Source organism: Silurus aristotelis (assembly GCF_946808225.1).
Source record: "Silurus aristotelis genome assembly, chromosome: 1".
NCBI lineage: Eukaryota > Metazoa > Chordata > Actinopteri > Siluriformes > Siluridae > Silurus > Silurus aristotelis.
This window is the reverse complement of record NC_139574.1, coordinates 36,711,348-36,736,083: the sequence shown is the minus strand read 5'-3', so window position 1 is coordinate 36,736,083 and position 24,736 is coordinate 36,711,348. Positions and strand designations below refer to the sequence as shown.

General features: G+C 37.3%; 1 protein-coding gene across 2 annotated transcripts; it reads left to right on the top strand.

The window, feature by feature from the left end:
- The first annotated feature begins 963 nt into the window (after positions 1-963).
- Positions 964-24,370, top strand: nphp3 (nephronophthisis 3). Of its 2 annotated transcripts, XM_083536027.1 has the most exons (28): positions 964-1,091; positions 1,640-2,032; positions 2,182-2,307; positions 3,090-3,240; positions 3,769-3,921; positions 4,505-4,638; positions 4,892-5,052; positions 5,386-5,560; positions 7,315-7,389; positions 9,019-9,174; positions 9,693-9,796; positions 10,039-10,153; positions 10,517-10,660; positions 10,808-10,905; positions 11,324-11,426; positions 11,547-11,629; positions 11,799-11,937; positions 13,325-13,489; positions 13,799-13,893; positions 14,783-14,905; positions 15,646-15,835; positions 18,906-19,147; positions 19,499-19,574; positions 19,742-19,869; positions 21,611-21,851; positions 22,669-22,794; positions 22,969-23,084; positions 23,296-24,370. In XM_083536027.1, the coding sequence occupies exons 2-28, from the start codon at positions 1,709-1,711 to the stop codon at positions 23,462-23,464; spliced, it is 3,912 nt and encodes a 1,303-aa protein (XP_083392153.1). In that variant the 5' UTR covers positions 964-1,091; positions 1,640-1,708; the 3' UTR covers positions 23,465-24,370. The 2 variants fall into 2 exon arrangements, with proteins under 2 accessions (XP_083392153.1, XP_083392154.1); XM_083536028.1 differs by lacking the exon at positions 964-1,091 and having other exon boundaries at positions 1,937-2,075.
- Positions 24,371-24,736: the final 366 nt, after the last annotated feature.

Genomic DNA, 24,736 nt, shown 5'->3' with positions numbered 1-24,736 from the left:
TAAATGGACATTCAGTGAAACCCAGATAAGGACGGGTTCCCTCTTGAGTCCCTCTCTAGGTTTCTTCCTCATACCGTCTCGGGGAGTTTTTTCTTGCTGCAGTCGCCACCGGCTTGTTCATCAGAGACATTACTTACACATAAAGAACATCATATTCATTTTTATCACCACATTATCTGTGTAAAGCTGCTTCGAGAAAATGTTCATTGTTAAAAGCACAATGCAAATAAAAATGAATAAAAAATCTGGTTTTGTTAAAATAACAGGTTAACAGATGATAACTGAATTTTACCCTCAACTGCTCAGGTGTAAGTTGCTATGGATAAGGTTGTCTGCTAAATGCTGTAAATGTAGGTGGATTGGCAGCTTGCCCTTGTTTGTTGCTGATCATTTCATACTTCTGCTTAGGACAGGCAGTTACATGCTTTACATACGCTTCTCGGTGAGCTTTTTATATTAGGTCAAGTCAAGAAGCTTTTAATCTCATTTCAACTATATATAGCTGACGCAGTACACAGTGAAATAAAACAACGTTCCTCCAGAACCCTGGTGCTACATTTAACAATATAAAGTCACATAACAGAAAACTGAGCTGAGGACTAGTAAGTGTCCTCGCCACATAAAGTGCATCGTGTGCAACCTAGTGCAAACAGTGCAAGACAGTGCAAGACAACACAAGACAGTGTAGGACAAATACACAAAACACAAAATAGCTCCACCAGTTAACCTGCTGTATATTACACAGTGCGGTGTAAACAAACTAAACATAAACAAAAGGGTTTGTGCAAAGCAGCAGTCAAAAAGATGTGCGTAAACAGTTTGTTTTTGCACAATATTTAATGATATAATAATTTTTTTATATATAATTTGACAATTCTCTGCAGTTCAATAGCTTTAAACGATTACTACAAGCGGTCTAAATAGTTTTGCAAGAAAGTAGAACCTAAGCAGTTTGACCTCAGAGAAACCCCGTACAGTGGGCGTGGCCACTTGCCCGGTTTATCCGGAAGAAGCGCACAACTGTTTACTTCTAAAAAAACTTAAAGATCGCGTTCGCTGTTTGTATGAAACTAAAGTAGTAAAATGTTACCGTAAGTTAATCTTTTAAAATCACTTTACTGATCAGTCTGTGGTCGAGGTCACGTGTTCACTAGCAGTTCCTCCTTGGGTGGAGTGTTTTGAGCACGCGGGTTTAGGTAACGGTACTCAGAGAAACCCAAAGAGTTTATAACAGAGTTACGACGTGTTTTTGAAGTTTCTTTTATTCACCTCCACTGTTTGTCCTTGTCATTAAATAAAAGTTAAACTGAGTGCGGTAAATAAACACTGTTCTACAAGATCCATTCGGAGTCTTCACTTTGATCTTTATAAATAGATTTTCAGCATACGATTATTTTCATAATAATAATAATAATAATAATAATAATATTAATAAAAAAAAAACAATGACCGAAAATTAACATTAAATCTAATCGCAACGCCACCAATTTGACCTTAAGCTCTATGCTTTGTTGCAGAAAATCATTTAATACTTTTACATTTACAAATCAAATGAAAATTTTTTTTAAATGTAATTTTTTCCACAGTGTCATATCCAAGTTTTATCATTGTATCATTCTTTTTCTTGTTTTTCCTCCAGATATGTCAGCAGGACCAGTGATGCCAATGCATGTCCCCAAGGAGATAAATAGCATTTTACAAGATCATTATGGGTACAGCCTCATCTTTAGTAAGTCCTGGAGATGTGATCGAGGATGGGTATGGGGCTGAGGGTGGAGAAGCGTGTGAGATTCCTGTGGAAGTGAAGCCAAAGGCACGATTGGTACGCAGCTCATTCCGACGTGGCCCACGGGTCATTGGTGCCAGTTTCAAATCCACAGGCTCTGTGGAACTGGAGTATGCTGCTGAATATGAGCGCCTCCGGAAGGACTACGAGATCTTCCGAGTAAGCAAGAACAACGAGATAGGAGCTATGCAGAAGAAAGAGGCCAAGCTGGACGAAGAGAACAAGAGGCTACGGGCCGAGTTGCAGGTAGCAGAACAGTACCGGAGCTCAACCCATGTGTCTATCACAGGTGTCAGTAATTAAGGTCACCTTAGTATGATTGTGTTCATCGACGGTTTGGGGAATTAGAGAAACATTATAGCAAAGATTATAACACACTAAATTTTTATTGTCAGGCATTGCAAAAGACGTACCAGAAGATTCTCAGGGAGAAGGAAAGTGCTTTGGAAGCAAAATACCAGGCCATGGAGAGAGCAGCCACCTTTGAACATGATCGAGATAAAGTGAAACGACAATTTAAGGTGCAAAACTTGCTGATCTGCGGCTTGTATTTTCACACATCATTTCATTACCTGAAACCTGTTTCATGTTCTTTATCTTTCTGTCTCAGCGAGTCTCACTGCCTAGGGTTTCTGAAAGATGAAACCTCTTATATATAGGCCCGTTTGTATTTGTCAAAGATGAGCATCAATCATTGAGGTCCAATTCTGATTTGTTATATTGTATTATAATATTACTTATATATAATTGCTGCTCACCATTGCCTAACTTACCATTGTATATATCCACCTGATTTCTGTTTATAGTAACAGCCATATATTATGTTCATAGTACATATCCTTCTGTTAATTTCTGTTTATAGTAATAGCCATCTGTATATTATGTTCATACTACATACACATCTGTAAATTACTCCTAGGATACCATTTAACTTAATTTATGTATCTTATGTAAACACTGTATATCCTGTACTTCCTGCTATTGTACTTCTGGTTAGACCCAAACTGCATTTCATTGCCTTGTACTTGTACATGTGTAATGACAATAAAGTTTAATCTAATCTAAACTAATAATAAATGGTCTTCTAAATAAAAATGATAAAGGTCTTTAAAGATCTATCAGGATATTACTCTAGTGATGAGCTACTCTCAGTGCTAGATTAGTACACTTTTTTCTGGAAGTATTTATCAAAACCTTTTGTCTTCTGGATGTTATACTAACCCTTTAGATTCAAACTACACTATCATCTGCTATCCTATTTGCACATTTAACACCACCACATCTCTTTTCACCTAATGGCCAGATCTTCCGTGAGACAAAAGAAAAGGAAATTCAAGATTTGTTAAGGGCAAAGCGTGACCTGGAGTCCAAACTGCAGCAGCTACAGGCTCAGGGTATCCATCTCTATGAGCCTCTTGACTCTGACTCTGATGACAACCACACAAGTGTCACAAGTAAGATGTATATACTTATCTATATAAGTGTACTAGTGAATATTGTCTCAAAGTAGCTTTACAGAGATAAAGCGGTTATAAAAGAATGTATACGTTTGTTCATTATAATTGCAATTCTGTCCCTAATGAGTGAAGCCAGTGGTGACTGTGGCATGGAAAAACTTCTGAAGTTACAAGAAGGAAGAAAGGTTGAGATGAACCACACTCAAAATATTAATATTAATGCAGTCCAGATCTATCCTCAAAGTTTGACCATCAGTTGCTCAGTAATTTCAGGAATCTTTAGGCTGTTGATGTTGAAACATCCCCACAGCGTTCTGTCCTTGTAAGCATTTAAGTCTATGGATTTAATCAAATATGTGACTGGTTATTCATGAACTTTAGATTTTGAGGGTATGTACACATGTGCTACTGGGTATATAATGACAGACATATACAGTTGATGTTATTGGGTCATATGAGTTTTTTCAATTGCTAGCTTTTAAGTCTGTATTTTTTCCACTGACTACCTTATTTCTTTGACTCTAGCTTCAAGGACTCGGTGCGAGTATTGGAATGGAGGCATTCTGGGTAGTGAGCCTTCCATGGGGAGTATGATGCAGCTGCAGCAGGGTCACAGAGGGCCAGAGTTTGCCCACAGTCTCATCGATGTTGAGGGGCCATTCGCTAATGTCAGCAGAGGTTAGAGTTCATCACTGCATAATTAGGCTGTGATCTTCTAAAACTTTGCTTTCGTATGCCAACTTGATAAGTGTTTCAGCCTAATAAATATGCATGGAATATGCAGTTTTCACAGTTTTGCTCCGGACATAATTGAGCCATTAAGAAGTTACAACATGACAGTTAACATGGTGAAGATGTTAAAATATTAGATTTTATGCTAAAAGTATTCAAAGAGAACTAAAGATAATGTTGTTTACATTAGTTTAGCACATGTAACGTATTGATTTTAAATAGATTTAGAAGGTCTTATGCATGTCTCATGGCTTTTACTTAACATTTTACTTAACATTATACAAATTATAAACATTTACAACATGCCCAACCAACTCCTAATTCAGTAATAACTCCCAATTCTGTTATAAGCTAATGATGAGATGCAAATGTTACAGATTCCTGTCATGGTGTCATTCAATAAAAAAAGTGCATTCCATATAGTTAGCATGTTTCCAGGCCTTGAACATCTTTAAACATAATTTAACTAATTAGTTAGCAGATGTATTTAACTGAGGGCCTTTAAATTGACACTGAGTGTGTTTTTTAGATGATTGGGATGCAGCAGTGGCCAGTCTGCTGCAGGTTTCTCCTCATGTGTCTCAGGCTTTATGGAGTAACACAGTCCGCTGTTACTTCATCTACACCCAAGAGACCAGAGCAGAGCTCCATTGCTTTATAGAGGTACACACATACACATTAATAGCATGTATGCTATTAAAAGGAAAAAAAATTGCCTTTTAGCTATATTCTCTCCTAACATAGTTGTAGACTGATCGTGTGTTTAGTCTGTATGCTAATGAACAAGCATCAGCATGCACTAATTGATTGAGACTTCAAAGCACTTTTGTCAGTCGCTGTAAGAGTGTCTGCCAAAAGCCATAAATGTAAAATGTAAATGAAATATAAACATGCATCACTTGTGTTCTCTCTTCAGAGTTATTCTCCTGATTTAAAGAAGTTTTGTGAGAGTTTGGGCCATTTCTACTTAACTGTGTGTTTCCCTGAGGAAAAAGCTTCTCTTTACGCTAGTGAGCGCCAGCTGGAGCTCGAGAGGAGCTCAGTGTGTATCCTGCTACTTAAGTCCTCAGTGTCCAGGCACGGCACGCACGCACGCACGCACGCACACACACACACACACACACACACACACACACACACACACACACACACAATTATTAATACATAATGTGAAACTTCTTTGTGAGCCTTTTGAGATTTTATTATAGACAATGAGCTGATCAAACCAATATGTAACCAGACAAAATAACAGACTGTTAATTAAAGCATTTTATCTTGTTAAACTTAACAGTTGCATTATTGCTAATTATGATGCAGTGTGTTTAACTACTTTAATAAATTTATAAATTCATACATTTTGTTTGTTTCCATATTTTTTGTGGATTCTGGTGGTCTTTTTTTATTGTTTAGTTGTGTAATGGAAGACGTGGAGGAGGCATTTGTACGCACTCCAGACTCTCGTCCTTTGCTGCTTTACCTAAATATGGGTGAAAAGAAGGAGTCTGAGGGGGTTTCCTGTCTGAGCTCGGCCACCAGAGACCTGCTGGAAAAAGTGAACAATGCCGACAAGGCCGCTAAGGTTAAGGTCAGTATCTGCTGTGCTTCAAGAAAAATTCCAGCTATGACACACAGATGTTTCACCACACATTTTATGTGTTTCAAAAATACCTTATTTTTCGGACTATAAGCCGATACTTTTTTTCTACGCTTTGAACCCCGCGGCTAAAACAACGAAGCAGCTAATTTATGAATTTTTCCTGGGTTTTTCCCGGTTTCACAAACTTCAAGCTAAAAAACTGAGCACCATAACATTAGACCAATGAAATTTTCGAACGGAAACGAAAAAACGCACCTCACCTGTGATCTGAGCTGCACAGCTTCCGGAGAAAAAACTTTTTTTTTTTTTACGCAGGAACGATGCCGAAAGATAAACTCCCGAGAGAAATAGTTGTGAAAGGAAGGAGGAAGACAGTGAACAATGACTTTCTTGGTACGTTTAGATACAAGCCGTTGTAACACGTTGAGTCTGGGTCACAGGTTTCCAAAACCCGTGCTTTTTTATTTTTCTTGACAACAGCGTTGCGGGTTAGTCAAAGAAACTTAGAACTGAGCATCAGAAAATAATAAGGACATAAGCCTCGTCTTGCACACATGCAGTAATACCGGAAATTTGCGGTGCCAGGCTATTCCCAAAATACTGCTCTGCTCTTAAAGGAAGCGCAATATATTTCACCCATAGCACCGTGTGCAAAGTGTCTTTCGTTAAAGACTGTGTAAAGTACATTAGTGTAGGCTTATTTATGTTAAATATAAAAACATTTGAAAATTCAGTGGGTGCGGCTTATATATGGGTGCGCTTTATAGTCTGGAAATTACGGTATATTAAAAAGTATACTGGAAAATTATATGCATCATCCTTTAGTGTTACTAAATGCTGGACCCACTACTTAACTAAGTGTAAGAATTTTGACACTCTATCAAGGTATTAAAGAGAATTCAGACATGACTCAGCTTGTAAAATGTAATTTTACATTTGACAAACACCTTGATTTGTGAGAGGAATGTTGTCCCATTTGTGTATGAAAGAGGATTCTAGTGGCTGAATATTCCTGGGTCTTCTTTGTCATTTTTTGTGCTAAAGGTTGCAGGCCAGTTCTTTATCATGTTCACACATATAGCTGCTCCTTTGGCTGGGTTGGCTGACCTCTCCCCCCGATGTCTAGCTCCTCTGGAAAGGTCTGCCTATTTTTAAGTATGTCCAAGACCAAATCAATTTCTCTTCCTCTGTCAGCCATTGTGGGCGTAAAAAAGTCTAACTTTGATGTATTAATGTGTGTAGAGTGCTACAGACGTATTTTGCTAGTCGAACTTGGCTGTAACAGTTTCTCTCTGACTACCCAATCAGAGGATAGAAAAATGCTGACGCTATTCTGGGCCAAATCTGATTGGTTAAAAAAACAGTCCCATTGCAAATATTGTTTAAGGTACATCGGCCAGCACTGCTGATTATGAAGGCCCTGGGCAGATTAGATTGACATGGCATCACATAGAGGCTGAAATCTGATTGGACAAAAAATCGTGCTTCCACATAATCGTACACAAATCGTACTAGAAGCAAATTAATAAAATTTCATGGAACAAATATTAGAATTTAGGTTGTAATTGTAGTTCAGTGCTTCTGATAGTGTTTAGGCCAGCAGAGAAGGACTTGCTGGCCCTGACAATACACCACTGCTTTTTACTAACACTTACTTTTCCAGCCTTTTTTTGTAGCCATCAAATTCAAAATCACCTTTTTTCCCAGCATGTATATACTCAGCGTTGTGTTTTGATGTATAGGTGGTGGACCACTCAGGCTCTGCAGAAGAGGGAGCCGCACTTATTTATGCCCAGCTAGAAAAGATTATAAAGCAGGTACACAACATTTCTTACATTCTTTGACAAATTAGCACAGAAATGTGGAGTGAATAGAACACACTGGAAATGTTTTATAATGGAGCCATGTCACATTTTTAAGTGATGTCTGTGGTCATTACATTTAGCTGAATCTTTGACGATCTTTTTCATATAGTATGCATTATATTGCCAAATGTAATACTTTAAATGTGTGTAATTTTTATTACAGACATTTATTAATACTCCCTCTGGAAGTATTGAAATGAAAAGATCAATTGAGTTGTTTTTGCTATTTACTGAATATAATTTGGTTTTATATGAAACCCATTGATTAGTCTAGCTCATCATATATATCAGAGTTTTTATGTTTTATCTTCTGATGTTTATACCTTTCATGTGTGTGTGCAGCTTAGACCATGTTACTTTTTGTACAAACACACCCATTTTCAAGTGATCGAAGATATTGGAACATATGACTAGCTGGTGTTTTGTTGTCCTGTTAGATTTTTGTCAAAAATTAAATATACTGATTGCCTGCTCTTAGTTTGAGGTCTGAGAGGACTGCATTTGTTCATACAAAATTATGAAAACCAGTATGAAGACCAAAGGGCTGTCTATGATTGAGAAAAAAAGGAACAAGGTACATTGCACAAATCCTCCATTTGCAGAACAGTTATAGAGCAGAAATATAGAGGTCATACCACAAGATCTAAAACAGAATCAGAAAGCCAGGTTGGTATTTTGCAAAGTAGTACAAAAGGAGCCACAAGATTTGTGCTAAGATCAACCTCCAAAGTGTTGTAAAAGGCCAAATAGCTTCCATAGATGTTCCTGGAACATGTTTAATAACCTTTATTGTTGATGTAATTCATGATGGTACCAACAGAATGAAATCACAATTCTACATATATATTTTGTCTGACAATGAACATATGAATCCAATCACATTTTTGGAGGAACTGCGTAATGCGGAAGTACAATACATAGACACGCTGCAGACACAACAAAGAACATCTCCTGACATTGACCCACCTGAGCAGCATTACCCTACAATCAATCTTCTGAATAAAGAAACTTCCCATAACCACAGCTGAAGAAGCTTCACAAAAGGAAGAATGCTGCACATCTGTTTAGTTTTTCAAATCAGTGGTTGTTGTCTTAAAAGCAATAATTGCTAGCAGGGTTATGCAACCAAAAATTAAGTGTTACTTTAAAGTGATTTAAAGTTCGCTATTCCTACTGTATGCTTGTGCTCACTCTAATATCATGTGGTCTGGTGGTCAGAGGGAACCGAATAATGATTCTCTTTTTATTTATTTATTTGTTTTTCTTTATTGAAGTGACAAGGACAATGGTTTGTTTGCTCTCCACTAAAACAATTGGGTCTGAGATTAAAGATGCATATGTATATATATATATATTATATACAATTTACTCTCATATACAGCTTTCAGGTCTTCATGGTGGTTGATACTTTTTTTAACATAAAATGCTTCAGAGGTGAAACCCAGGCCCCATTCCTCAGCTAACAGGCCACACCCAGACAACATTGTTGTAATGTAATGAATGATATTAATTATTATTAAAATTATAATTATTTACATTTCTTTTACCTGTAATTTCCTCTCTGTTCCTTTGACTCTGTAGGAACTTTTGGGGCTGGAGCTGGAGGACAGCACAGGACTGGAGGACAGAGAAGAATCAGATTCTGGTGATGTGCTGTGGGATTTACTTGATGAACAGGAGCAGACTGAGGCCTACCAGCAGATTTGCAGCTCTTCAGCTAGTCACAGCTTTCAGAAGGTTCTTCTATCTCCCTTTTTTTTTATATGCCATAACATTTCATTTCCATTAAGAGTATTTAAGAGTACTGGAATTAAACATCTCCCTCTCTCTCTCTCTCTCTCTCTCTCTCTCTCGCTCTCGCTCTCTCGCTCTCTCTCTCTCTCTCTCTCTCTCGTTCTCTCTCTGTCTCTCTCTTTCTCTGTCTCTATGTCTCTCTTTGTCTCACTCCCTGTCTCTCTCTCTGCCTCTCTCTTTCTCTGTCTCTCTATCTCACTCTTTCTGTCACTTTGTCTCTCTCTGCCTCTTTTTCTCTGTTTCTCTGTCTGTCTCTTTATTTCTCTGTTTTTGTCTCTGTTTCTATCTGTCTTCATCTTTCTCTCTCTGTCTCTCTCTATCTCTCTCTTTCTCTCTGTCTGTCTCACTCTCTCTCTCTATCTGTCTCACACTCTCTCTCTCTCTCTCTCTCTCTCCCCCTTTCTCTCTTTCTCTCTCTCTCTCTCTCTCTCTGCACCTTCCATCATGCTGTCTTTCTGTAGTACATTGATCGCCTGAATGATATGGTTGCTGCTCCTCCCCCCACTCCTCCTTTATTAGTGTCAGGAGGACCAGGCTCTGGCAAATCTCTCCTCCTTGCTAAATGGTATTTACTTTTGCAAATGCAACCAACTACTCTAAAGTTTATATCTATACGGTTTAAATAGACTGTGTTTGTTAGATAATTAGAGCAGCAGGTGTTTAACTGTGCTTGATTTCCATTGTATTCAGTCTCATGTTTGGATTGTTTTAAAGAAAAAATGTTTTGATTTGATTTAATAGTAGTAGTGAATTATATTGGTTGAACAATGAAAATGCTGTAAATAAAATGCTGTAAATGTGTTTTAGGATAGAGCTACAGCAGAAGCACTCCCCCAACACACTGATCCTCTATCACTTTGTGGGTCCTGCTCTGTCCACCAGCGCAGAGCCGGTCCTCATCATCAAACGCCTCACTGTGAAGGTCAACTTGTCATACATGGTCTTGCACAACAATTATGCATGTATAAACAATATCTACGATTTCTTCAGTTCCATTTTAAATCAATCAAGTCAAGTCAAGTTTATTTGTATAGCGCTTTTCACAACAGACATTGTCTCAAAGCAGCTTTACAGAAAACAACAGTGAAGGTGAATGGTGTGCGTTTGTCCCTGATGAGCAAGCCGTGGCGACAGTGGCAAGGAAAAACTCCCTTAGATGATATGAGGAAGAAACCTTGAGAGGAACCAGACTCAAAGGGGAACCCATCCTCATATGGGTGACATCAAAAGTTTGGTCATAAATCACAAACATTTCTCTTTTCTCTCTTTTTTTTTTTTTTTGCAGCTATTGCAGCATTTCTGGTCGCTCTCAGGCTTGTCAATGGACCCCTGTAAGATCCTGGAGGAATTTCCTCGCTGGTTGGAGAGACTGTCCTCACGCCATCATGGCAACATCATTATTGTTATTGACTCTATTGACCAAATCCAAGTAGGCGTAAAAAAAATAGGTTTTTTTAATTGTTTTATTGCTAGCACACACACACACACACACACACACCCACTCACACACACACTCACTCACACACCATGATGATTAGTGTTTTTTTTTTTCCCGTAATTGCTTCTTTTGTTTCAGAATTCAGAGCGACATATGAAGTGGCTGATTGATCCACTTCCTGCTAATGTCAGAGTTCTGGTGTCTGTCAACGTCGAGTCATGCCCACAGGCTTGGAGGTACACGCACCCAAAGCGTTGTAGTTGATCATTATAATAAACTTACCATTAAAGCATGTAAGAATAAAACTATGCAAATGGTTCATTTAGCATTTATCAGGAATAGTTCCATGTATACCATAGTCTAGTCCAAAATGCTCAGACTGCAGTGCAAAATTATTTTACTTAAATGACACATCACTGTTATATCATGATATTATGCATTGGACTTCCCTGATTCCAAAATTTAACAAAAGCTCAAAAACACACCATGCCGATTGTGCCCATTGAAAGAACCCACAGCAGAAGCTGTTTAACTGAATTAAAAGTATTTTAACCAAAATGATCTTTCCTTTGCAAGGCTGGGATTTGCATGCTGGTTATGTTCAGTTTGTGTATCCGCATTTCCAAAGAGAAACAGTTTCCTTTCACTTTCCAGGCTGTGGCCCACTTTACACCTGGACCCTCTTAATCCACGTGAAGTGAAAAATGTCCTGAACACATCATGTGTGAACACTGACATAAAGTTTACAATAGAGCAGGTGCGTTTGTGGTATTCTATTAGAAATATTATATGGATGTTGCACATTTTGCAGGAGCTGAGTGTTTCGCCATGTCAGAAAATCATGTTATTTATCTTCTGAGATTTCATTTATTTACAGGAGAAGAAGTTAGAAAGACACTGCCGTTCTGCTTCCACTTGCAATGCGCTTTACGTCTCACTGCTGGCCCGGCTTCTCACCCAGTGAGTAACAAACCCAGTTCAATCTTTAAATGTCATTTCCTGTGTGAGAACGGTGCTTTATAAAAGTCTGCTGTATAAATGGGGTTATTATGTGTGTGTTCAGGACATGTTAAAGCTTGTACTGTATGTTCCTGAAAATGATCCACATATTCCTCATCCTGTGTTTTAGCATTAGATCATCCTGGACACTAGACAGAACACTACAACAGAGTGTGTCATGTCAGGACACAGTGGCTTTGTACAGATTCAGCCTGAACCTGGGACTGGATTCGCTCAGCTCGGACAAAGAGAGGCACGTCATGAGAGAAGTGAGTGCACATCCTGACTTATTCTTAGATTAGATTAGATTTTGTCATTGTGCAGAGTACAAGTACAGGGTGCACCAGAAGTGCAAATAGCAACATATATAAATAAATCTAATATAAATACAGTGGTGTGAAAAAGTGTTGTTCCTGTTTTCTTTTTTTTTTTGCATGTGTCAACTTAACGTTTCAGATCATCAAACTAATTTAAATATTAGTTAAAGATAACACAAGTGAACACAACATGCAATTTTTAATATTGAGAGAACAGAAAATTCAAAACTACGTGGCCCTGTGTGAAATGCAAATGAAACACTTTTTCACACCACTGTATATTAATATACAAATATGCAATAAACGTATTATGGGAGTGCAAAGGTGCAATACATATTACAATAATTCTGTATAAGGTGCAATGTGAAGATAAACACAGAAGGGTATTGTGAAAGTGACCATAACAGTGCAAGGAAATGCAACATGAGGTAGAATGTTGTAATTTGTGCAACATTGAAAAATGTTTTTAATTTTTTTTTTAAATAACCCAGGCATTAGAGTTGCACAGTAGTTGCACACTTGTTGTACATAATGATTTATTGACTGATATGCATTTATATTTCTATTGATAATGTGTACCAAATACAATCCTTTTTACCTGCAGAACATTTAAGTTCCCTTATGAACGTTTTAAGTGGCGGACCGCAAGTTTGTTCAGTCTTCGCCTCACACTTTCAGTGCATTTATTATTATTAAGCTTAAAACATACAAAAGAGTGACAGGGGTATAAAAAGAAAACTAGAGTTAGTGCAGGGTCACTGTGGCTACTCATACCATACTGGAAAAAAATATTTATTTTGTGCATGCATGAAAACGCTAAAGTTTCCATAGCTATGGATTCTTATAAATAGCATTTTATGTCCAGTTTAAAAAAGATTTCTTAAAAGGAGAAAATGTTAACTATTTAATTACATTTTTCCATTTAATTTGATTTAATCAATTTAATTTGTGCCAACTTAATCCACATTATTCTATAAAATTTTGTATAAAATATAAAAAAATATTATTTTATATATTATTTAACTGTGCAGACATTTTATTTAAAATAGTTTTTAAAAAATTGTGTTTAAATGTTAATAATAATAATAATAATAGTGTGTTAATAAAAACAGCAAGCAATTTTATGGTTTGCATTTCTTTTTCTAACCGTACCGAAATATATATAAATACCTAAACCGTGACCTTTTATTTTTTAAATGTTTAACCAAAATCAATTACCTGAAAAAAAATGTTGGTTAATATGTGTGTGTGTGTGTGTGTGTGTGTGTGTGTGTGTGTGTGTGTGTGTGTGTGTGTGTGTGTGTGTGTGTGTGTGTGTGTGTATGTTTATCCTCTGCAGTTACTGTGCCTGCTCTGTGCCAGTCATAATGGCGTTAGTGAATCTGAACTCTTGGATATTTTTCCAGAGCTGAATTTCCCAGGGCTCTCGTCTCTGCTCTGCAGTCTGCAGAAACTCTTTATCACCACCTTTAGCTGTGGCCTTGTCCGCTTTCAGCACCCTCAGGTCTGTGTGTGTGTGTGTGTGTGTGTGTGTGTGTGTGTGTGTGTGTGTGTGTGTGTGTGTGTGTGTGTGTGTGTGTGTGTGTGTGTGTGTGTGTGTGTGTGTGTGTTACTACTACTACTACTAATAAAAATGTAAATAATAATAATTTAAGAGAATGTGTCAATGTTTGACTCTTAGGCTTATGGTTGTGTGTGTGTGTGTGTGTGTGTGTGTGTGTGTGTGTGTGTGTGTGTGTGTGTGTGTGTGTGTGTGTGTGTGCGTGTGTGCGTGTTTGTGTGTGTGTGCGTGTTTTCTTTGTATCATGTCTAGGCATGTGAGGCTGTGTTGCAGGAGTTCCTCAATGGAGGAAAATGTTGCTCACTGTACAGAGAGAAACTTATTCATTATTTTAACCAGAAGCTTAGGTCTGTATCGGTTACACACACACACACACACACACACACACACACACACACACACACACACACACACACACACACACACTTTATATTTATATAGTATCTCACAAAAGTGAGTACACCCCACACATTTTAGCAAACATTTTAGTATCTTCTCAAGCGACAATACTATAGAAATGAAACTGGGCTATATTTGAGAGTAGCTTGTATAGAAGTACAGATTTACTGTCATTAAATGTCATATTGTCATACAGCCATTATTGGGTAAATAACTGGCAACAAAAGTGAGTATCAGTAAACATCAAAAAGTGAACAAAAAACTGTGTCCAAAGTATCAATATTTTGGGTAAGCATCATTTTTATCTTACCCTGCCTTAATCCCCTCTGGGTATGGAATTCACCAGAGCTGCACAGGTTGTTGCTGGGATCCTCTTTTAGTCCTCCATAATGACATCATGCAGCTGCTGGATGTTGAACACATGGTGCGATGCAAACCGACTCAGTTTCAGGGTGTTTCCGATCTTCTTATAGCCTCGGCCTCTTTGTGATGAGCAACAATTGTAATTCTCAAATCCTTAAAAAAATATTTGCCATCAGGTGACATGTTGAACATCCAGTGGTCAGTATGAGAGAATTGTACTCAAAGTACACAGTATTAACTGCTCTAATACAATATATACAAACTTGTGAAAAACGGGGTTTTACTAATATATATATATATACACACACACACACACACACACACACACACACATACAGTATTTTTAGTATTTTGTGCTAAAATCTTTTGCTTCCTTCATGACAATGGGAACTGTGTGTGTGTGTGTGTGTGTGTGTGTGTGTGTGTGTGTGTGTGTGTGTGTGTGTGTGTGTGTGTGTGTGTGTGTGTGAACAGTGAGAATACAGTGACGTGGCGTGTTGCTGATGAGTTGCCATGGTTGCTGCAGCAGCAGGGGAATAAGTGTAAACTACAGCTCAGTCTGCTTAACCTGTTTGTCTCCCAGAATCTCTACAAGAGGTGTCACTCTCCTTCCTCCATCCAGCTGTCACATATGACACATTAAAGATACATATGAAGCAGCTTCCGATGCAATATGACATGATTCACCCCATTACGATGCAGTGCGATATGATTTCAATTTGAATGTGATAAATACGATTCAATGCAATATGACATAATAGAAAAAAACTGATGCTATGTAATTAAATATGGTACAGACAGCAAATCATAAATTTACTTTAGTGCCTTCTGACTTCTAATGCAGGACCCTTTTACAAACAGGCCTTTGTAATGGAACAAAAAAAATAAAGTAGTGTTGTGATACTCACTCAATCATATTCACGTAGCAGCAGTGAGAACACGCTTAAAAAACTGTTGTAACATTTCTACTGTTGTAGTTAAACTGTGTAAACCAACGAGGCTGGAGGTATCCTGATATACAAATGATTTGTTAAGATATCATGAAACTTGATAACATCACTGATTTAGTGAAACCTGGAGGCTGGATAAATTTGCTGAGGTTAAGGTGGATTAAGTTGTTAGGACAGTTAATTGATAAGTATCAGGTCCGGATTCCATACATAATTTCATTAGTTTTAATGTCTGATAGATAAGGGAGCGGTAATAGCGTATACTAGCAAAGAGTGATTATTATGAAAATGTTGACACTAGAGCAATCTGAAATGTGTTGCTTTGACTTCCGAAGTAATATAAAGGCTAATATAATCTCTAACATTTCCCTATTGAATTTTTTTCAGGGGTCATTTCTCAGAGCTGCTGGCATACTGGCAGTTTGTAGGGAAGGATAAATTGTCAATGGCAGCTGAATACTGTGTTGCTCTGAAGGAGTTTGAGCGGAATTGTGAGAGTGAGGAAAGCATGAGCAGACTGGCTAACCTGTATGAGACCCTTGGCCGATTCCTTAAAGACCTCGGGCTCCTCAGCCAGGTATACACATACACACACACACACACACACACACAAACACACACACACATTCTTGTAAATCTTTAAAATTTCTCGCAATTTCTAAATCATCAGGACACCAAACGGAACATTTGCTATGGTGTATTAAAGAATATATAAAAACTCGGGCATTAATTATGCAAGTTTTTATATATTAAATTTTGTTTCATCTGTGTGCAAAGGTTCACACTAAAAACAGAAATCACTTAAAATATCTATAAATAACTAAAACTGCAATAACATCACAGATCTTAATATTATTATTATTTTTATTTTATTTTATTTTTTTTGCCTATTTTAATAAATACAGTATGGCTGCAACAACGAATCGATAAAATGTAAAATAATCGATAATAAAATTTGTTGTCATCGAGTATGGTTATCAAAGTTTTGGGTTTGTGTGACGCCAGGATAACACTGCCGCTTGCAAAATGGCAGAGAGTACAGGTGAACCAGCAGCAGGAAAATGTGCATGGAAGCATTTTATATTAAACGCAGCGAAAAAGATTGTAACCTGCAATTTAGGGCTGTAACGATTCCTTGGGTAAAAATGTGTAGTTAAATCGACTAAACGAAGCATAGGGGCAAAATAATTTGGCTTAGTTTAGTCCATTTAACTACACACAGAGCACTGTGTTTCCCACGGAGCATTATTACTCACTCACCACCCGCTAAACTCTGGAGCGCTCTGGACAGGGAACACAGAAAGACACTGCAAAATGAAAAATGGAGGAACGAGGAGGAAACAGTGAGCGGCAAGGAGAGGATTCCTATGGAGGCACGTTTCTGCCACATCAAATCAAAAGTTTGCCTAATTCCGACATTATTTCTCGCAATTTCTAGTTTAAAAAATAAATATTACATTTAAATTAACTAAATTAGCCCTTCTGTAGTGGCAGAAAGTTTTACACATTGAAAATAAAATCAGCTGCAATTAATAGAATTGCATGATCTGAAACTAAGACTTCGATCTATGGAGAGAAACTCCAGGCCAACAACATGGTTACCAGTGGATGCACAAGTAATGTCGGATGCTTAAGAGAAAAAAAGTTGCATTTAAGAGAAAGAAAAGTCAGAATTGCGAGAGAAAAAGTCAGAATGAAGTGAAAAAAAATTTTATGTGTCAGAAACTGGCATCCATATGATTTAGGCCAATGGAAGAGACAGAAAGTTTCCAAAGTTCATTCAAGAATCATTTCAAACTAAAACATAAAAAAAACAAAAACAAATTTCAGTCATCTGAAATCTATTTTTATTTATGATTTTTATGTATATATTTGTATTTTGATGTAATATGTCAATTAAATGCACTAAATGGGTTTAGTTTTCACAGATATTCTTGTGTGCAATTTTAACAATAAAAATTTAAATTTTTCAAAAAGTAAACAAATTACTTGTTCATTTTTAAAGAGACCCGTCTTATTTAGTATTGCACTTTAAGAAAAAGTACTTCTTATCCGATTAATCGAGCAATTGTTGGAATAATCATTAGAATACTCGACTACTAAAATAATCCATAGCAGTAGCTTTACTGCAAGTTATGCAAGGTTTGTGTGGGATGGAAGTACCACATTGATGCACAAGCACATGAAAAGAAAACACACTAGAATCACAGATGAAGGCGAAACATCAACAAGGTGAGTAAAAACTGTAGAATCCTCATCATGTGAAAATGGTGTAGTTTAATGAAGTGCTATTGTATAAACTGTTTATAGCTTCAGGACAGTCGCACTGGATCTGTTCTGTCGTGACTTGCGAGCATCAGGTTGCGCAATCAGCTCGCTCGTGACGTAGTGATAATTCAATTAAAACTGTGCGAACAAACACTAAATCTAAAAGCAGCAAATAACAGCAGCAGTAAACCAGTACATATTTACTCACTGTTGTGGTTTTCAGTGAATGTTTATGCATTTGTACATCAATGCAGATTTTTTTGAGCCTGTTGGCACGCTGCGTTTCTTCATTATAGCATTACATATAGCATTATAACACTACAACAGTTAACTGTTTTTCTTGGCTTTAAAATGCTTGTTTTCAATGTTTATTTATTTAATTAATGCATATATCATTTAATTTTTGTACAAATTAAATTTATTATACATTTTAGATGCTTTAATTTTTACAAATTAACAAACTGTCCATTTTTCTAACCATAATTCTCAAAATATTGTGTTTATGTAGTTATATTTTAAATTGATTTTGGTTGTCATCTGTAATTATCATTAAAAACAAAACAAATGTTGATTTACAAAAATTGTTTCACCTCGCATACTCGCTTTTTTGTTTTTGTTTTTTTACAGAAATTACCAACCCAGCATTAGGGAATTTTTTTAAAGGAGTAAATCCCCCATGCACTCAACAAGCAGCTACTATAAGCTTTAAAATGTCCAAATCAAAGATAGTTAAACTCAATATGTGGCATATATTTAAATACACATTTATACATAGATACCTTGACTTAGGGTTTTATATAGTTATAATAAGTAAAACATCAAATACATTTTTAATTTTTATTTATCTGATTAATCGATTTATTGGAAAAATAATAATAATTTAAAAAATCATCAGTTTAATCAATTATCAAAGAAATCTTTAGTTGCAGCCCTAAAACCTAGTGGTGTAAAGAATTTGAGTATATGTACATCGCAACTGTACGAAAGGAATTTTTAGGCCATTTTCTGTTTTTTTCTGACTACAAAAATATAAGCAACTTTACTTTTATACTGAACTACATTTATGATTTAATATTTACTCCACACTATTTTAATTGACAGTCACCAATTACATTTTGCACCTCCGAAGATGTCATTAAGGCTCAAAACTCCCCGACCCACATTTTCATTTCAAAAAGAGCTTAAATCAATTCCAAAAACTTTAAGAACCAGCTTTTGTTGAAGCTAAATAAAAATATTGCTCCTTTCTGGGACTGAGAGTGTTTGTCCATTGAACACTAATGGTTCTTCCACTTAGTGACATGATAGTCATTTTATTTATTATTTTATTTTATTTATTATTACTCTTGACATCTCATTTGGTGTGTATTTTTTTCCAGGCCGTTGCTCCCCTGCAGCGTTCTCTAGAGATTCGTGAGACGGCTCTGGATCCAGATCACCCCAGTGTGGCACAGTCACTGCACCAGCTGGCTGGAGTTTATGTCCACTGGAAGAAGTTTGGCAATGCAGAGCAGCTGTACAAGCAAGCGCTGGAGATCAGTGAGAATGCGTATGGAAGCGAGCACTCAAGTGTGGCAAGAGAACTCGACTCGCTCTCACTCCTCTACCAAAAACAAAACAAGTAAATCTTTTGCTAAGTGCTATGCTTTTTTTAATGAAGAATAAAACAGGACATGCTGCTGTATTTTTTTTTCTCCTCAAAAGGAAGTTGCTACAAATAACATTTTTATGTGTTCAAATATAACAAAGCATTCTTTAACTGTTTTTATTTCCATTTAATGATCTGAAACATGTATTTTAGAACAACTTATTTTTTTGTTCTAAGCTATAAACAGTCACTTCCTTTACCAGCCTCTTTTTTTTTTTTTTACTTTTATCAGACAAAATACGGCCTATATCACTGTGGTATAAAAGTCATTTCTAAATGCAGCCCTTATGAATGCTGGTTTTTTTTTAATTGTGGTTTGAGCAGGTATGAGCAGGCTGAGAAGCTGCATAAGAGATCAGTGAAGATCTGGCAGAAAATGGCTCGGCAAAAAGGCCACATGGTGAGAAAAGATAATCATTCTTATTTTATTAGAGGCATTGCAGCTCCTTGTCTCATTGTTGTAAGACTGTTTTACGCATTATTAATTTGATCTGTGTGTGTGTGTGTGTGTGTGTGTGTGTGTGTGTGTGTGTGTGTGTGTGTGTGTGTGTGTGTGTGTGTGTACAGTACGGGTTCACTCTGTTGCGGCGCAGAGCACTGCAGTTGGAGGAGTTGACTCTCAGTAAAGACTCAGCCGATTGTGCCAAGACACTCAATGAACTTGGTGTCCTCTACTACCTTCAGAACAACCTTGAGTCAGTAAACCCTCCTTTTGCTACCTTCAAAATATGTCCATGTCCAGTGTGATGGAATTTTGTATATTAATTCCATCTTGTGCTGGTGGAAACCTGTGATGCTGTTTGCTATGCATGATAATGTACCAATGTAGCTGCTACTGTGGCTTTAATAAACCCGCAACCCAAACCAGTGCACCTTAACACACTCTCTATTACTTTATACTGTTGACCCCAGGTTACCTGATCTCCTCCACCTTCTCCACCTCTTCTTCCTGCAACCACACCACTCCACTGCCCTCTCTCTTATTCACACACATGTATTTTGTCTTACTCCTACTCATTTTTATTCCACTTCTCCCCGACCACATACCTCCACCTCTCCAGGCTCTTTTTAACCTGCTCCCTACTCTCACCACAAATCACAATATCATCCGCAAACATTATAGTCCATGGAGACTCCTGTTTGACCTCGTCCACCAAACTGTCCATCACCACTGCAAACAGAAAAGGGCTCAGAGCCAACTTGATGCAGTCCAACTTCCACCTTGAACCAGTCTGTCGTTCCTACTGCACACTTCACTGCTGTCACACTGTCCTCATACATGTCCTGCACCACCCTCACATACTTCTCTGACACACCTGACTTCCTCATACAATACCACAACTCCTCTCTTGGCACCCTGTCGTACGCTTTCTCTAAATCCACAAATACGCAATGCAACTCCTTCTAACCTTCTCTATATTTCTGCATCAACATCCTCAAAGCAAATAAGGCATCTGTGGTGCTCTTCCTTAGCATGAACCCATACTTATTTATTAGAAACAATAAGGATCAATAGATGTATGCTTTTCATTGATCCCAAATGAAATGTTGAATTTCAGTGACATCAGTGACAGTGATAATACACAATGCTACTGATGCTGAATGTCTTACAGTAAAGTCTGTGTGTAAAGATCTCTATTCATTATTATGCTATTGCTGTATTGGATTCCCAAATGTGAAGTCAGAAGGTGTTGAGCAGACGTTCAGCACTGCTTCTGACAGTCATTGTAATTCAAACCACAGATTTACATCGCTATACTCTTTGTAATATTTTTTGATTGGATTGGATTTATAGTACTAATATAGAGTTGATTGGATTGTACCATGGATTTCTTACACATAATAATCCACATAAATTGATTATCATGGCTAAGCTTTTGTGACACTAAATTCATTTAGCATTTTTTGTGAAAAGACTTTACTTTGCAGTGGTAAGAGGGAAGTGTTTGGCTGCAGGTAAAGTCGGTGTCGGGTGTAACATAACAGGCATATTATTTTATTTTTTACTTGAAGATAAAGAAAAGAAGGCTGAAGAATGTTTGACTGTTTAACTTTTATGACTGTTTATAGCTGAATAACCTCGTTTGAATATTCCACTATAAACCAATAAGCGCCCTCTAGTGGTAAATTACAGCTGAAGGGGAATTCTTTCTACACCATGTGCTGTATGTTATTATTTAATTATTTAGTTTTGAACCACACCACCCTGTTATGGAGGATTTTCCTACTATTGCACTACCACAGTCAGGGTTTTGCAATATTTAAATAATAATTTCAGTGAAGAACCTGGGTAATAATTATTGATCAGTGTCTGTTTATACCTTTACTTGAAAGCATTGAGGCGGACTCTGTGATCCTGGTAGCTTATTTTATATTAAATCATTGGTTTGTAACAGGCGCTGGATTGTAACCTGGATTTCGTATATTGTGTTAAAGCGCAGCGAAGGTGTTCTTGATGCGTTCATTGGAGATGCGGCAGCGTGTGCTGGGCGCTGATCACCCGGACTGTGCTCAGTCTCTGAATAACCTGGCTGCACTGCACTGCGAGAGGCGGGACTACGAGAGCGCTGAGCAGCTGTATGAAAAAGCACTGGAAATCCGCAAACGAGCCCTAGCTCCAGACCACCCATCTCTCGCCTACACCCTCAAGCATCTTGCCATGCTCTATAAACGCAGGGTGAGAGCGATACACACACTGCAGCACCCAGTTTTACCCCAGCTGAGAAGTAAAAAAAAATAATGACAAAAAATTTCATTATTTCTAGATTGTTACTATAAGTCAGCTACAGCCATTTAAAGTAAATGTTAGACATTTAGACATTTTCTCTGATAGGAATAAGAAACATATCCAAGATTAGTGTTATAAGATGAATATTTTCTTATATTTGTCTAAAACTAATACAGTGGAAAAAGGTTACATAACATACCATAATACCTACCATGACTAAAACATAGCACAGCATAGTTTTGTCAGGTAAATGAGGTCTTTGTTGACAACTTAAATAGGCCATTAGAAGGCTTCTGTGCAGGATTTTATACATTTGCTCCTTTTCTGTAAACCATGAGAATTAGGTTTTCTTCTCATCCATGGCACAGGAAATATTGAAGTTCTAGCGAGTATTAGGAGTCCCCCATATCATGTGATCTATTAGTGTTCTCACAGTAGTACAGGTATGGTGACGTAAGTTTAGTTCTCGAAAAAACATAGGGCTGAATATAACATTCTTTTTTATATTCTAATAATTATTATAATTTTATAATATTCACTATAATTATATTGACCTACAGTAAATGTCTGCAAAACAAATGTGAAAGAGTGTGTTTCTGTCTTTTTTTACTCTCTCTCTCTCTCTCTCTCTCTCTCTCTCTCTCACTCTCTCTCTCTCTCTCTCTCTCTCTCTCTCTCTCTCTCACTCTCTCTCTCTCTCTCTCTCTCTCTCTCTCTCTCTCTCTCTCTCTCTCTCTCTTCTTTGTGTGTGTTCCTAACTTTTTAGGGGAAGATGGAGAAGGCAGTGCCTCTCTACGAGTTGGCTCTTGAGATTCGAGTAAAGAGCTTTGGTCCTAAACACCCAAGTGTGGCTACAGCTCTTGTTAACCTTGGTGTGCTCTACTGCCAGCTGGTGAGACTGGAAGACTGGAAAATGAACACGTATTTCATGCCGAAGGTGGCATTGATACTTGTGCTGCTACTGTACGTGTGTGTGTGTGTGTGTATGTGTATGTGTATGTGTATGTGTGTGTGTGTGTGTGTGTGTGTGTGTGTGTGTGTGTGTGTGTGTGTGTGTGTGTTGCAGAAGAAGCACACCGAGGCATTACCACTGTATGAGCGGGCTCTCAGGGTGTATGAGGACAGCCTCGGGCGACTGCACCCTCGAGTAGGAGAGACTCTAAAGAATCTGGCCGTGCTCAGGTTCGTTTTCCTTTATTTCACAAAATAATTAAAATCTTTCATCTTATAGAAAAGTAGTGAGGAGAATTAAACCCATTCTCATTGTGGTGACCTTCATGGCTTCTCAGTCTCTTCTCATATTTTTTAAACTGTGAAACATACAGATGCACAAAGACCATTGTGCTCATCTTTATTTGTGAATAATGAATGACTGAATCTCGATCTCTCTCAGCTATGAGGAAGGGGACTTTGAGAAAGCCGCTGAGCTCTACAAACGAGCCATGGAGATTAAGGAAGCCGAAACGTCTTTGGTGTGCGAGAAAGCGGCTTCTCCTCACTCATCCAGCAGTGACACATTGAGCTTGCAAAGCCCCACCCTTCTACCTCAAACTCCCCGATGACCTCTGGTGAACTCTGACACCTCCATCTTTCCTCATTCCCGCCAGGCAAAATTGACTTGTGCAATAAACCAACGCAAAGTACTGGTCCAATAAATAACACTAGTGTCTAATGGGAACTAAATAGACATTTCTGTTGTGCAACTTTATTCAAAACAACAGTGTTTCTAGGTAACAGGTTTACTGTGTTACATGTAAAGAAAATATTTTATTGTTGACTGTCTGCATCAATCTTTAACTGGAGACATCAGAAGTTGTAGGAGCCATAAGTATACCAACACAACTGCTGCTTGGAAGTCTTAAACATAGCATATAGTAGCATCTTGTTGAAATGCAACTGTTGGTTATTTAAAACAAAAATTAGCAAACTTTTTGACATTTGACATTTTCACATGGCATTTATTTTCTTGCCTGATTGCAGCTTTTAAAAAGCTTTCTCTGAAATTTTTTTTTTCTTGATTTGAAAAATGAATTCTGACATATCAGAACATCCAGCCACCCGAATTACTCGTTATATTCAGTGATAGAGGAAAATGTGTTTTAAACCATTAATTAATGTGTTGTCACAATTCTTATAGCTGAATGTATTGTTAAACTGATGGTACACTACAGTATATGCATTTTTTTAAATTCTCCTTTTTTTCTGAATTCTCCTGTTTATATTAAGTCATGACTATATTCTTGGCCCTGCAGAGAAACAGAAACATAATTTTTTTCTGCCAAAAAAACCCAAATGTGACTTTTTGTTTTGCTGTGTTTTAATATTTTTGTGATGTGGCTTAGAATGAAGAGTACTTAAACACTACTTTAAATGTTTTTATATTTTTGACATTTTATTATTTTACAACATACATTTCTATTGCATTTATTGAACTGATCAAATATTAAATATTTTTTTATTTTCATTAATCATGAATTACTGAATTCATTTTCCTGTGAAATTTTTCATTCCGTTGAGGCAAACAGTGACAGCTCTTGCCTTTGGTCAATTATTATACGTTATCATATATGTAGGATGTAACGCTTTCTTTTTTCCGCATTCTACATAAAGAGCAAGGCAAAAATGACATTTAAATGCAGAAATCTTGTGGGGTCTTCATGGTGTGCAGGAAGGACAATTGTAACCCATTGCCAAGGTTATGGGAGCCTGATGCTCATTGATGTGTGTGGGGAGTGGAAGATAAGCCTGTCAGCTCTGATCACACAGAAGATCTACTCGAACAAAAAATTGGCTGGAAAGGTTCATGCCTCAAAAATACCGAGCAGTCAGAGTGT